The sequence below is a fragment of the Rhineura floridana genome, chromosome 3 (assembly GCF_030035675.1).
Source record: "Rhineura floridana isolate rRhiFlo1 chromosome 3, rRhiFlo1.hap2, whole genome shotgun sequence".
NCBI lineage: Eukaryota > Metazoa > Chordata > Lepidosauria > Squamata > Rhineuridae > Rhineura > Rhineura floridana.
In genome coordinates, this window is record NC_084482.1 from 188,705,089 (window position 1) to 188,719,405 (window position 14,317).

The following is a 14,317-nucleotide window of genomic DNA, read 5'->3' on the forward strand; positions in this document are numbered from 1 at the left end:
GTCCACAGACCACAGTTTGGAAACCCCTGGTCTATATTGACTGACAGCAGCTCTCAAGAGTTTCGGACAAAAGGAATATGTTCCCAGCCTGGACTGGTGACACCAAGGATTGAATCTGAGATGACCTGCATGCAAAGCAGTTGCTCTCCCACTCAGCTGTGGCCCTCTTCCATTTCATGAAGGAGGAATTTTTGGCAGGTGCAGCTTTTGTCAGTGTCTTCACTGTCAGTGGCTGTTGGGTGCAAAAACATCCCATTTCCAGGCTTTTAATTAATCAGTGTGTCTTGGGAAACCCTTGCACCAAATTTCAGGGACCAAGCCTGTGTAAGAAGTATTGTAATAATTTTCAAGCCCCCTGTGAACAACACCCAAGCAGGGGTGTAGTCCTTCAGGGTCGTGCGGTCATAGACCCCTTCCTTTTTTAGGATCAGGGTTCCAGACAGATCACTATGTATGAGTCAATCAGTGTGAAAGTGGAGTATGATAGCCACTGAGAAGAGTCCTTGTCCTTTTGTGCTGATTGGAGCCAGCGTTGAAAGGAGGCGAGTTAGCCCGAGAAGACTCTTCTCAGTAGCTAACACAGTCTCCTCTTTCATGCTGATTGGCTCCTAGGGACGTTTGTTGTAGTGGAGTGTGGACTCGGAGATGACATAAAGAGCAAGGGAGACGAGGAAAAGTGGTAAATGAGTGTGGCTGTGAAAGGGCATGGAGTGGCTATCAAGAAGGGACCCTGCACTTCTGAACATGTCACTACACTACTGCACCTGAGTGGCTTTACATATTATTCCCGATTCTCCTTTACCAAGTCTTTGGTTATGGGCCTCTTTACACAACCACTGGAGATATGGTAGCCAATGGAAAAATTAAGGGTCTCTCCAGATTGTCACTATTTTGTGGGAAGGATTCAAGCACATACCAGAAGTTATGGGGTGCACAATTAAAGTGCATCAAAGGCTCTGTTACCCTAGTGCAACTTTTTAAATAACCTTGACTTTTTGAAGTTATAAAAGTGATGTGAAAATACATTGAAAAGTGTGAAATGAACAAATGATTAATGGGAAAACGTATCAATACCTCGCAAGCAAATATTGATGAATACTCATTGTCATATAACCAACCCACAAACAAATAATTGTTTGTTTTTACCCATCAGTATTTGGTTACATAGGAAATTCTAATTGTTGCCTTCATTGTAGGGTAGCTTTGTTTGCCTCATGGTGGAGCTGTTAATTTGTTGTTATTTTACTGGATCTGTTTTTTTAATTTTATTTTTGCTTTTATTTATTTAACAAATGTATAGACTGCTTCATTGCATAAAGCCATCAAAGCAGTGCAGAAGATTAAAAAAACCCCACAAAGTTCTGGAAACAAAAAAATCATTTCCACAAACTCTAAAAACAATAAAATCATCTTTTGTTGTTGTTGTTATGTGCCTCCAAGTCGACTACGACTTATGGCGACCCTATGAATCAGTGACCTCCAAGAGTATCTGTCATAAACCACCCTGAAAATCATCTTTACAAATTCTAAAAACAATTACAAAAATTCTTTTAAAATTGTAATATAAGATAGACAGATAGAAAATGTATGTCTATTATTTAGCTTTACTGTTTCCCTAACTGGGATTTAAAATATTCAATGAAGAGCAGGTTATAAAGACTTCAAATAAATAAATCATAACAAATGTTCAACAAGGACCGGACATTGTCTAATCCCTGTGTAAAGTTTGTGCAAGCAAATCAGGATGAATGCTCAATAAACAGGTCTGGAGGAGCCCCATGTGCATGTCAACGTCTAGTCCCTATCCATTGTGTTGTGTGCATCCACTGACATACTGGGCAGGCCACCACAAACAATGCTTTGTTTGTTTGTTTTTAGGTTACAAACAGTGCTTTATTGAGCATCTGCTGGTACACCCTAGAAGCTGCATCCTGTGTGTGGCAGTAAATGCCTACCACACTATGGCCAAGGCTTGGGAGCCAGCATTGGCAAATCAGTTTTCAAGTGCTTTCCCCATGACTATCATCCATGCCCCCAATGGCTTTGCTGAGTACGGCTCAGTCCATTTCACTGTCCTCATTCTGCTGCAGCATGGCTTTGATATCAGCTTCTCTGTGTTTTGCCCATTGCTATTTTAGATGCAGGTTATGCATACACCCAGTTTGCATGCGTTGCTCACTACACTGGCCAAAGGAATCAAGGAGTGCATGATTCATCGGGTGATTTCCGTAACAATTTTGCATCTGTAGGTAGGAATGCCTCCTATACTTAGGGCAATGGTAGAGACTGAGAATTTTTTCCTGCATGTTATAACAGCCTTTAAAGGAGAAGTATCCCAGACAGTTCTAATTGGCAGCCGTTCCTCAGCCATGCATTGAATTTGCTTTGCAAAATCTGCAGATGCCAGTCAGGAGATTCAGGTTTGCTCTTGCCTCATTGAACTGACCTGACCTGGGTGGGGACTACTAAACTTCCCACCCCACTTAGGGTTTGAGAAGCCAATGAGCAAAATGCCTGCAGCAGCTCTCTCCCTCCCGGAACATGTGGTGCTGCACACTTGCACAGCTCGGTGTGTGGGTTATGCTTTTCCCCAGTGGCGACAGGAGATGAGTAAGGGTGGGAAGGCAGCCACTGCAGTCCCATGGAGGAAGAGGAACTAAAGAGGAGTGGAAGTGCTGCTAATTCAGAACCCAGAACTTAATGTGAAGGTTCAGTCAGGAATCCATTTTCACAGCTACAGTTCAAGCTCTGGGAGAAGCAGAGCAACAATATAGAATGTTGCCTCTGAGCATGTGCAGGGTTCTCTCCATTTTCACTGGGCAAAGACACAGTCTCTATTCATATGGAACGAAATCTAAGATTTTCATGAACTGATGGATGTTAGGCTAAAGCTGGGGTGATGCTGCTGTACTACAACTGCCATCATCCCTGACTATTTGCCATGCTGGCTAGGGATGATGGGAGTTGGAGTCCAATAACATCTGGAGGGCCACAGGCTCCCCATCTCTAGGCTATAGCCAGGCATTCTTTTGAAAGTTAAAGGCAATTTGAAAAAGGGAGTGTTGCTCAAGGTATAGGCACTTGTCCCACCTTAGGTTGGAATCCATTACACACTTACCTAGGAGTAAGTCCCATTGAACCTAATGGAGCTTACTTCTGGGTAGACATGTATTGGATTGCAGCTTTAGTCTCTGATAAAAAGGTTCTGCAGGTTTGGGGTTTTTTAATCCAAATCTTGAAACTGGGACAAAAGGAACTGGAAATTAAGTCCCTTAATTGTCTGCCTCCAATCTTACATACTTGAGCCTCAGCAGGACTCAAGTTAAAACGTATGTGTCTCATTGCATTGATTTTTGTAAGATTTTGTAGCTGCAAAAGGTGTAGCCAGACAAAAGGATGAAGGTAAATGGGGTTGTATCCAGTTCTAGTCCTATTTAGAGTAGACCCATTGAAGTTAATAGACATGACTAACTTAGGTTCATTCATTTCAATGGGTCTACTCTGAGTAAGACTTGGATACAACCCATGATGATTTACCAAGGGGTAACTTAGTGTATTGCTCACCGTACAACCATGTATGGAACTGGTAGGCTGTAACATATTCCCAGGTGCTGAAGAGAATGTTCTCATGCTGCTGTTTCTATGGACTTCTAGTCAAGTCTAGTCAAGTCCCAGCCCTCAAGGAGGCAATTATAAAACCTATTTTGAAAAAGGCCTCCTTGGATCCCAAAGTCTTGAACAACTTTCGCCCCGTTTCAAATCTGCCATTTTTGGGGAAGATCATTGAGCGAGTGGTGGCTGGCCAGTTGGCAGCACACTTGGATGAAACGGATTATTTGGATCCATACCAATCGGGTTTCAGGACTGGACATAGTACTGAAACAGCCTTGGTCGCTCTGGTGGATGATATGAGGAGGGCATTAGACGGGGGAGAATCCACCTTTCTTGTTCTCCTGGATCTCTCGGCGGCTTTTGATACCGTCGACCACGGTATCTTGTTGGATCGCCTGGAAGGATTGGGAATAGGAGGCACTGTTTTGCAGTGGTTCCGTTCCTTTCTCTCTGACAGGCATCAACAGGTAGCATTGGGAGATGAGGTTTCAGACCCTTGGCCCCTCACATGCGGAGTGCCACAGGGTTCTATCCTCTCTCCCATGCTATTTAACATCTATGTAAAGCCACTGGGAGCTATCATCAGGAGTTTTGGGCTGCGATGTCATCAATATGCAGATGACACGCAGCTCTATCTCTCCTTTAAATCTTCACCAGAGATGGCTGTGGAGATCTTGTCCAAGTGCCTGGAATCCGTGAGTGGATGGATGGGAAGGAACAGACTGAAGCTCAATCCTGATAAGACCGAGGTGCTACTTGTGGGTGACAGGGGGAGGTTGGGTGCTGTTGACCTACAGTTTAATGGGGTGAGTTTACCCCTGAAAGATCAGGTCCACAGCCTCGGGGTGGTTCTTGATTCCAAGCTGTCCATGGAGACTCAGATTTCGGCAGTGAGCCGGGCAGCTTGGTACCAATTACATCTCATACGGAGGCTGCAACCCTACCTCCCTATTCATCAGCTCCCACTGGTGGTACACGCCCTGGTCACCTCTCGATTAGACTACTGCAATGCACTCTACGTGGGGTTACCCTTGAAAACGGTCCGGAAACTACAACTGGTGCAGAATGCGGCGGCTCGGTTGCTTACAAACAGCCGCCGCCGTGATCACATCACGCCAGTATTATTTCACCTACATTGGCTGCCAGTTGTTTTCCGGGCCCAATTCAAGGTGTTGGTATTAACCTTTAAATCCCTATACGGTCTCGGCCCAGTTTATCTGAAGGAGCGCCTCCAGTACCACAAATTAAGCCGCCCAACCAGATCAGCCACACAGGGCTTTCTCTCAGTCCCACCAACGAAAACAGTTAGGTTGGTAGGGACTAGAGAGACGGCATTTTCAGTGGCGGCCCCCACTCTCTGGAACTTCCTCCCATTCGATCTTCACCATGCCCCTTCCCTGGATATATTTCGCCGGGCATTAAAAACTTGGCTTTTTGGACAGGCCTTCAGGAATTCCGGGGAGGGCTAACTTTTTTGGGATATTTTATTATCTATTGATCGCCCTAACTGATTTCATGCTGCTGTGATTAATGATTGTTCTGATTTTATTGTATTTTATCTGTATTGTATTGTAATTTACTGAATTTTAGTTTGTACGTCGCCTAGAGTGGCTTCAGCCAGATAGGCGACACAAAAATTAAATTTATTATTATTATTATTATTATTAAAATTCTAATCTAACCAACACCTAAACTGACAGGTGCTACTGACAGACTCCGCATGTATTTGTATACTCATGGTGGTCTTACCACTTTGGGGGGGGGGGGGGAGGAATTGTCATCTACATTGACCCCGCCTGAGCGTAGGAGAATGCACTCAAAATGCATCAGGGCATGGAACAGAGAAGTTGATGTTATAGTCGTAGGAAACAGCAAACAAGTTTAGGTACTACAGGGCTCAAAAGTGATGGCTACTGGAAAGAGGCACCAGCATCAGGTGTCCAAAATGTTCTGCTATGATTTGCTCCTTGCAAGTAAACAGAAGCTACCCTCACCCAGATCAACTCTTGAGTTCAAATTCTTTCTCCCCTCCAAAATGCATCCAGTTTTAGATGCTCAGTTGGACACACCCACAGCCACCAAAACCAGTTCCCCATGGCTACCCCCTCACCTCCTCCATTCTTGTAGCAGAGGTATGGGAAGCGCCAGACGTTGCCCAGGCCTACAGCAAAGCCAACGCAAGACATGATGAAATCCATCTGCCGGGTCCAGGTCTCCCGCTCAGGAACGGGCAGCTTCCCGGGACCCACGGGTACCACCAGAGGGGCAGTGATGGCTCTCTCTTCATGGGTTGACTCCCCTGTGCCACCAATTGGCTCAGTGCTCTCTGCCTCAGTCAGCTCTGAGCACCCACTGCCCTCTGTGGAGACAATGACAAACGGGTTAGACAAAACTACCAGCAGCAAGACCAAGTCAGCTTTTGAACAGGCTTTATCTATGGTGGCAGGAGAGCCAGAAAGCATAATAAATTTGAGCTACCTTTTGAATCCATCTCTTTAATTCTGATGTACTTTTTACCATCCCGCTTTCAGATTTATCTCTGCAGCCAACAGGGCTAGAAACTTACATTTCAAAAAGAAACAAAAGCTGGAATATTCAGGAGCCGCCACCTGAAAGTATGTACTTTCACAGACTATGAGTTGTGTACCTTTCTTAACTGTACAATGAACAATAGCTAGTGCTTATACCCTGGGAGAGACGCTTTGGGGAGGAAACCTAATGATGAATTAGTTATGCCTTAACAACCTTTGACCATACCCAACAAATGCTCATTAATGCCTCTGCATTAGCCTGGAGGGAGGTCTTGAATGGAGTGCCTCAAGGCCCTGTCTTAGGTCCTGTGCTGTTAAACATCTTTATAAATGGCTTGGACAAATGAGTAGAGGGATGCTGATCAAATCAGCAGATGACACACAGCTGGGTGGGGTAGCAAATACCATAAAAGGCAGAACCAAGTCTCAAAATGATCTTGACAGGTTGGAATGCTGGGCTCAAACCAAGAAGATAAAATTCAATAGAGATCAAATGTAAAGCCCTGCATTTAGCGTCCAATAATCAAAAGCACAAATATAGAAGGGGAGACTTGGCAGCAACACATGTAAAAAGGATCTAAGCATCTTAGGCTGCATACACACCATACATTTAAAGCACATGACTTTCCCCAAAGAATCCTGGGAGATGTAGTTTGTTAAGGGTGCTAGGATAAGAACATAAGAAGAGTCTGGTGGATCAGGCCAGTGGCCCATCTAGTTTAGCATCCTGTTCTCACAGTGGTCAACCAGATGCCCATGGGAAGCCCAAAAGCAGGACCTGTGAAAGAACACTCTCCCTTCCTGGGGCTACTAGCAAATGGTTTTCAGAAGCATACTGCCTCCAATTGTAGAGGCACAGCACAGCCATCATGGCTAGTGGCCACTGATAGCCTTATCCTCCATTAATTTGTCTAATCTTCTTTGAAAGCCATCCAAGTTGGTGGCCATCACTGCTTCTTGTGGGAACGAATTCCATAGTTTAACTATGCGCTGGATAAGAACACAAGTATGTCTTAGAGTGTTTTTAGTATTTATGTTTGTTGTCCTGGGCTCCTTTGGGCAGGAAGGGCGGAATATAAACTTAATAATAAATAAATAAACAAACAAACATTCATTTATCTGACTATTTTATCCAGAATAGTAATGATGAAAGACACTTACCTTACTTACTGGGGTGGAGGGGTTGGTGTTCATTTTGTTGATTAATTGTTCTGTATGACTGTGAGTTTTTGAAACTTAAAAAACGAATATAATTTTTTTAAAGAATGGTGCTGGGAATTGTAGCTCTGACGGGGTAAGCTACAGTTCCCAGGATTCTTTGGTGGAAGCCATGTGCTTTAAATACTTGGCCTTAGCTGATCATAAGCTGAACATGAGCCAGCAGTGAGACCTGACAGCTAATGCAACCTTAGGCTACGTTAACAGAAGCATAGCGTCCAGATCATAAGTAGCACTAGTTGCCCTCTATTCTGTGCTGGTGAGGTAACATTTGGAATACTGTGTCCCATTCTAGGTGCCATGTTTAAGATAGACATTGACCAATTGAAATATGTCCAGAGGAGGCTGACTAGGATGCAAGGGGTCTTGAAAACCGTCCTACAAGGAATGGTTGAAAGAGCTGAGAAGGGTTATAACCTGGAGAAAAGTAGATTACGTGACACATGACTGCCATCTTCAAATATCTGAAAGGTTACCACACAGAGAGTGGAGCAATCTTTGTTGATCCAGAGGGCTGGACTAGGACCAAGAAGTGCAAACTGCATGGAAGCAGATTTTAGCTAAACAGGCGAAAGTAATGAATAAAAGCTGTTCAACAATGGAACAGACTGCCTTGGGAGGTGGTGGGCTCTCATTTGCTGGAGGTTTTTAAGCAAAGGATGGACAGCCAAGTGTCAGGGATGCATCCTGCACTGTGTAGGATTAGATGATCTCCAACATCTCATTTAACCAATGGCGGCTGGTAGCTCCATGTCAGCAGGGCAGTGGCATCCGCTGCAAGGCTGAAAAACTTTGGACAGCTTCTTGAAAGTTCAGACTAAAACCTGGAGCAGATGCCACTGTCCACTGACACGGAGCCACCAGACACCACTGTATTTAACTCTATGATTCCAACAGAACTGGCTTGTGACATTTTGTTGCCTCTAGTGGCTTCAGTACACCATTTGGATGCTGCAGGATCCTTGCAGAACCATATGGATGGTGCACAACTCTTGGCTTCTGAACAGCAGCTTTCAGGGATGTGTGAGAGCCAAGATTTGTGTCCCAGCATTCTATACAACATTGAAAAGGATTCTGGGGCACACTTTTCAGACTGCAGCATTGGTGGGTGCTCCATGAGAGTATAACAGATGGAACCATAAGCATCCTCCATGATGCTGCACGGAATTAGGGGCAGGCCCAGCTCTACCATTAGGTAAGGTAGTGTGGCTTGCCTCAGGCAAGCAGCTTTTTGGGTACTATTAAAAGAACAGCAAAATTTTTACCACTGTTTGAAGGGGGCTTGTGGTTCCACAGTCACAAGTCAGTGGAGAGAGAAAAGTGTGTGTGGAGAAAATAAACATCACACTGGACTCCCCTGTACTCTGTACTCCTGCTGGGGAAGGAGTGGCACTCAGTTTGTGCCAGAGAACTTGCTTGCATTGCAGCCACTGGAGGCCCATCCAGGCTCTCTCATTTCTTCAAGCACCATGTACTTCGGAAACACTTTGCCAGCATGCCAAAAAAAGGAATTTTCCAGGCTACCTTTTATATAATAAGCAAATCTTTAAACAAACAAAAAAAGAAGAGAGACAAGAAAATACCAAAACCCCATCCTCTCTCATTGTGTGGAGTCCTAGTTTCGACGTCACAATGCAGGGTGGTGAGTCACCCACTAGGCAGCGATGCTGAATCCACATACTCATACGCACGTAGACACGGTCACATGAACTAACACACCAGTAACCACACTCACAGTGGGCTTGCACGCGCACACACTCACATACACACACGCAGAGCCCCATGAAAGTACACCTTGGACGGTTGCACATGGTGGCTGGCAACCCCCTCCACAGATTGGGGGGTGGGAGGCATTTGAGGACTTTCCTTCCTTTAAGCTGCTTCTTTCTGAAGCCGTTGAAATAAAAAGAGGGTTAGCCAGGTCTTCTCCCCTTCCTTATACCCAGCAAAGAGAGTGCCACCCCAGACACAAACTAATCATAAAAGGGGGATATGTGTGCACTGGAAAGGGTATTTCTCCAGCAGCATCGAGTAACTAACAGCGAAGCCTGAGTGTCCCTGCCTCTTGCCATTGTCAGCCCCCTCACAACTCCTTCTCCACTGCAGCCCAAATTCATCGACAGGAAACACCTTGCCCCAGAAAAGCCCTGCAAATTGCCTTTGTGCTGAGAAGACTCGGCAAAACCCAAGAAAACAGCCCGTTTGGAACAAAAAAAACACAACAGAGATAAGAGTGGTGGGCCGAGTGAAGCCACACAACAGTCCAGACACAAAGCCCCTTTTCCTTGTCTGGCTCCCCTCCCCCACAGCCAACATGCGGCCAAGGCCCTGGCATGTGACAGAGCTAATCCCCACTGGTGGGGCTGGGGTTGCTGGACACCTCTACCTGCTCCGCTCCCTCCCAGGCACAAATCAGTCACTTAGCTGGCACTACTATTGGGCATTCTCTTGAGTCATGCTACAAAGAGCACATGCTTTCCTGAGAAAAAGGAACTAGGGGTGGGGGGGTGATGGTTGCACACATAGCACAATCTGGCTTTCTCTTCCCCCCCCCATCACCTCCCCGCCCCAGCCTTTTGCTCCTGCTGAGTTGTTGCCTTATAAGGGGCTGGTGCACAGAACCCTCCAAGTTCATCTCTTTGCCAGCTCCAAACGTCTCAGAAGAGCCAGCCTGCACAATAAGGGCACTGACAGCTTCTTCAGGCACTGAGCATGCAGTGCCCATGAGATCCCAGTGCCAAATAGGTATTACCCCCCAGCCGGAATTCAACTGGTGGGTCAGGAGTCAGCGCCACTGCTGGGTTGTGGCCTAATTTAAGATGGGTCACAATAGCAGCGCTATCACCACAGATATATCAAAAAATTATACATTTAGGGGCCCATTTCTTTGTTGGAGTTAAAGATGGGCCCTCCTGGGTCTGAACATTTCACGTCTACTACCCTGGCTCACTGGTACCATCTATCCTAAGTTCACTGCCTGTTGGCTCCAGATGAATTACCCAAGAATAACTGCTACTGCCATCACCACCACCCTGTTTTGTATCCAAAACAATCCCTAACTCAGAGTAGACCCATCACCCCCACTCCTGCCTTGGAAAAATTATAGGGAAATAATGATTGTGGCTACAAGTGAGGGAATCGAAAGTACATCAAGGGATAAGTATGCACCCTGGGCAAAACAGTGAGCACAGAGTGGAAAGGGAGTAGGCAGCACTAGACATCCTGGCAGAGAGGAGAGGCAATGAACGGGAACAGCGGCAGCAACAGAAACAGGATGTTCTTCTGGCACACAGGGAGAGAAGAAAGTGGGTAGGGTGGATAGATCAACTGCTTGAACCAATCAGTCCCAAGAGGCAGCATTGCGATGATGGCTGGTGGCAGCGGCATTTGGAAGGGGTGGGGAGGCTATTGTACTAAGTTTTCTCCCAAGCTGAAATAGGGCATTTGTTCTGGTGGGGAGTCACAGAATGACAGCAGGAGGGGCACTTTGCACATAGTTCAAGGGGACACAATGGAAGCAAGGCAATGCTTCATACAGAATATGCTATAGGGCTGTTCCTTACCTGAACCCATCGCAGCAGAGACAAGATGAATGGATGGATAGATGAGAGATGGAACCACCACCCTGAACTCATCACAGCACTACTTATTTCCTGAGAAGATCCCAAGATACGGAACCCTGTCAAGTCCTTACCTGAACATGTTTCGGTGGGCACTGGAGCCATGGCACTGGGCTGGCGACCGGGCTCCGTGGCAGAAGACTGAGACGGGTGTTGGGTCGGGAAGCTGGCTCCGGGTCTGGGAAGGGATTAGGGTGAAGGCTCAGAAGCAATCCACAAAGCACTTGAAGGTGAGACGAAAGAACCTCATTGATGGGGATTTACACCAGGGAAATGGGCAGTGGCGGGCGAGAGTCTGGGCAGGGCCTTGAGCTCAAAACCAGGCACCGCGGACAGGGCTGAGCAGACGCTCCATCGCTCAGCTCCAGCAGCGAGCTCTACTACTCCGAGGAGAGCGGGCAGAGAAAGGCAACGGCGTCTGCCCCGGTTTCCCCACCCAGCTCGCGCCTCATTGGCCAGTGCTCCCGGCATCAGGCGTGCCTGTTGCATTCTGGGAACTGGAGTCCAGTTTGGTGCTGGGTGTCATGGAAATGCTGGAGGATGGAGACAGGCAGGTGCATAGTGAGCCGGGGAGACCAAGGCCTTGATTCTATTAACGCAGGAGCGAAACAAGGGAGGCGTGAAAGGGGCAGCGACGCAGGCCAGGAATTACTTGTTTTGTAGCAGGGATCTGTCTGCCAAGCAGGAAAACATAACAAAAATAGACTCAGAGGCTCTGCCACCCATTCACAGTATTTTAACCTTTTCCTGGGACAGGACAGCTTATGTAACTGCAGAATTCCTGCCTAAACTTTCTTTGAGAAGGAATTTTCATAATCATCTTAGGCACCTCAGCTCCCGAACAGCTCTTGAAGCAAGGGTGCATTTTCAAAAGGTTTGCCTAAATCTACCTTCTTGTGGCTGAAATCTACTGTTGCAGAATGATGGGACTGATGATGATGTAGAGTTTCAGTATGCATGACGCTGAAGTTCGTTTCTAGTTCCCAGTTCCCAGTTCCTTATCTGCTTGAAAGTTCAAAACACTAAAAGAGAAGAAAAGTTGACAGCTGCAACTTCAAGCCAAAGTTAACATGTCTCTGAACCCCAAAATATACGTTGGGGTACCCCATATGATATATCACCGTGATCAGGCAACTCTCCCCATCAAGAATAGCAATAAATGTATAAATGTATTCAATCAAAATCATCACCCTTCTGAAATGCCACCTTGCCCATAGTTTCTGCTTGGTGCGGAGTACTCAGAAGGGCATCTAATAATGAACAGTGAGTAGAGAAAAATATGTAATTTGGGGTGACCACTCCAAAATCTGCTGTGGGCCATGAAACATCATTCACCTGAGAAAAGGGGAGAGTGTCCTCAACGAGATGCCACTGCATGATGCCTGGCATGGTTTTTCTTGTGGAAACAAGAAATTGATATGTGCATCTATGCACAACAAGCAGTGTAGAACATGTATAAGGAACTATGGGTTCCCACCCCAAAACATGCTTTGGGGACTACAAGTCATACATCCCTGTATGCGGGAGACAGTTCCCACCCAGTCCAGAGCTTCTTTTGTATGCATTGTACAGACAAGGGCATATATGTAGTTGAAAAATAGCAAATATGTAGAGGAAAGAAAATAAGAATCTGGGGTGCCCATCCTAAAATATGATTTGGGGCACCACAAATAATACTTCCATGCATCTGGGAGGGTGTGTTCTATGAGATGCCATCCATGCATACTTTAGAGAGTCATCTATGAAATTACATCTTCTTCAAGAAATCACTGTTTGTTGACCCTGCCACAGGTCTTTCTGTCACCAACATCAGTGGTTTTTAAAATAATAATAATAACTGAGCTATAACAAGGTAAGTAACAGGGAAGACCAATACAAAAATTCAACATTAAAAATTCCACATAAGCATTGGCCGTAACCACTGGAGTATCATAGAGGACACCCTATCATTTTCTGGGGTGTTTTGTCTTGGCCCAGAGAAGATTTTGTGGTGAATACACGCAGATACTTATTTTTTCTTCTTTGTTTTTTGTCTCTTTTGGTTGTACATAGATGTCCTTATATATGCCCTGCACCCAACAGAACCTGTGGGCCAGGTGGGAAGCAGTGGCATCTTGTAGAAGGCATCCTCCCCTTTCCTGGGGTGTATGATTTGTCCTGGCCTAGAGCCTAGAGCACATTTTGGGGTGGGGACCTTCAGTTACTTCTTTTGTCTACACATTTTTGTCTATTTGGGTTGATCATAGATGCCCTTATCCATGCCCTGCACCCAGCAGAAGCTCTGGGCCAAGTGGGAAGCAGTAGAATCTCAGAGAGAATACCCTCTCCTTTCATGGAGTGTATGATTTGTCCTGGCACAGAGCGGATTGTGGGGCAGGTACCCCAAGTAACTTATTTCTTAATGCATGCTTTTGTCCATTTTGGTTGAGCATAGATGCCCTCATTCGTGCCCTGCATTCAGCAGAAGCTCTGGGCCAGATGGGAATCACTGGCATCTCATAGAGGACACCCTCCCCTTTCTTGGAGTGTATGATTTGACCTGGCCCAGATTTTGTGGTGGGCACCCCCAGTTACTTTTTTTCTGTGTGCTTTTTTCTATTTTGGTTTTGTGTAGATGCCCTTATCCATGCCCTGCACCAATCAGATGCATTGGGCCAGATGGGAATCACTGGCATCTCATAGATGACACCCTCCACTTTCCTGGGGTGTATTATTTGTCCCGGCCCAGAGCAGATTGTGGGGTGGGCACCCCAAATTACATATTTTTTCTGCATCTTTTTGTCCATTTTGGCTTTCAACTGTGCCCTGTGCCCAGCAAAAACTCTGGGCCAGGCAGGACAGACTGGCACCTCATAGAAGACACCCTCCTCATTCCTGGGGTGTATGGTTTGCCCTGGCAGACTGTGGGGTGGGCACCTCCAGTTATTATTTTTTGCATGCTTTTTTCTATTTTGGTTTTGTATAGATGCCCTTATCCGTGCCCTGTGCCCAGCAGAAGCTCTGGGCCAAATGGGAATCACTGGCATCCCATAGAGGACGCCCTCCTCTTTCCTGGGGTATATGATTTGTCCCGCCCAGAGAAGATTTTGGGGTGGGCACCCTCAGTTACTTTTTTTATGATTTTATGACTTCATTATGCATTTATGACCATTTCAGAAGCATGAGTTTGATCAGGGCTGGCTCCAAAGGGCGGCCAGGTAGGGCCCTGGCCGAGGGCCCCTGGGGCTACAGGGGCCTCTGAGGGGGCCCTCTGCTCCGCTTCTGCAATTTGCGGCAGGATTGCTGCCACAGATCACAGAGCGGGAGCTTCGGAGCCCCCACCATTCTCTCGTTCAA

At 46.3% G+C, this 14,317-nt stretch overlaps 1 protein-coding gene across 1 annotated transcript in view; it reads right to left on the minus strand.

Moving 5' to 3' along the window:
* The window catches only part of LOC133380802 (sodium- and chloride-dependent creatine transporter 1-like), a 33,802-nt gene extending 22,395 nt beyond the window's left edge, over positions 1 to 11,407 (minus strand). Inside the window, exons 1-2 of the mRNA XM_061618839.1 lie at positions 11,056 to 11,407; positions 5,723 to 5,971 (exon numbers count right to left, since the gene is read on the minus strand). Coding sequence (XP_061474823.1) covers positions 5,723 to 5,971; positions 11,056 to 11,086 — 280 coding nt within the window. The 5' untranslated portion in view covers positions 11,087 to 11,407. The remainder of the gene's footprint in view (positions 1 to 5,722; positions 5,972 to 11,055) is intronic.
* Between the last annotated feature and the right edge of the window lie 2,910 nt (positions 11,408 to 14,317).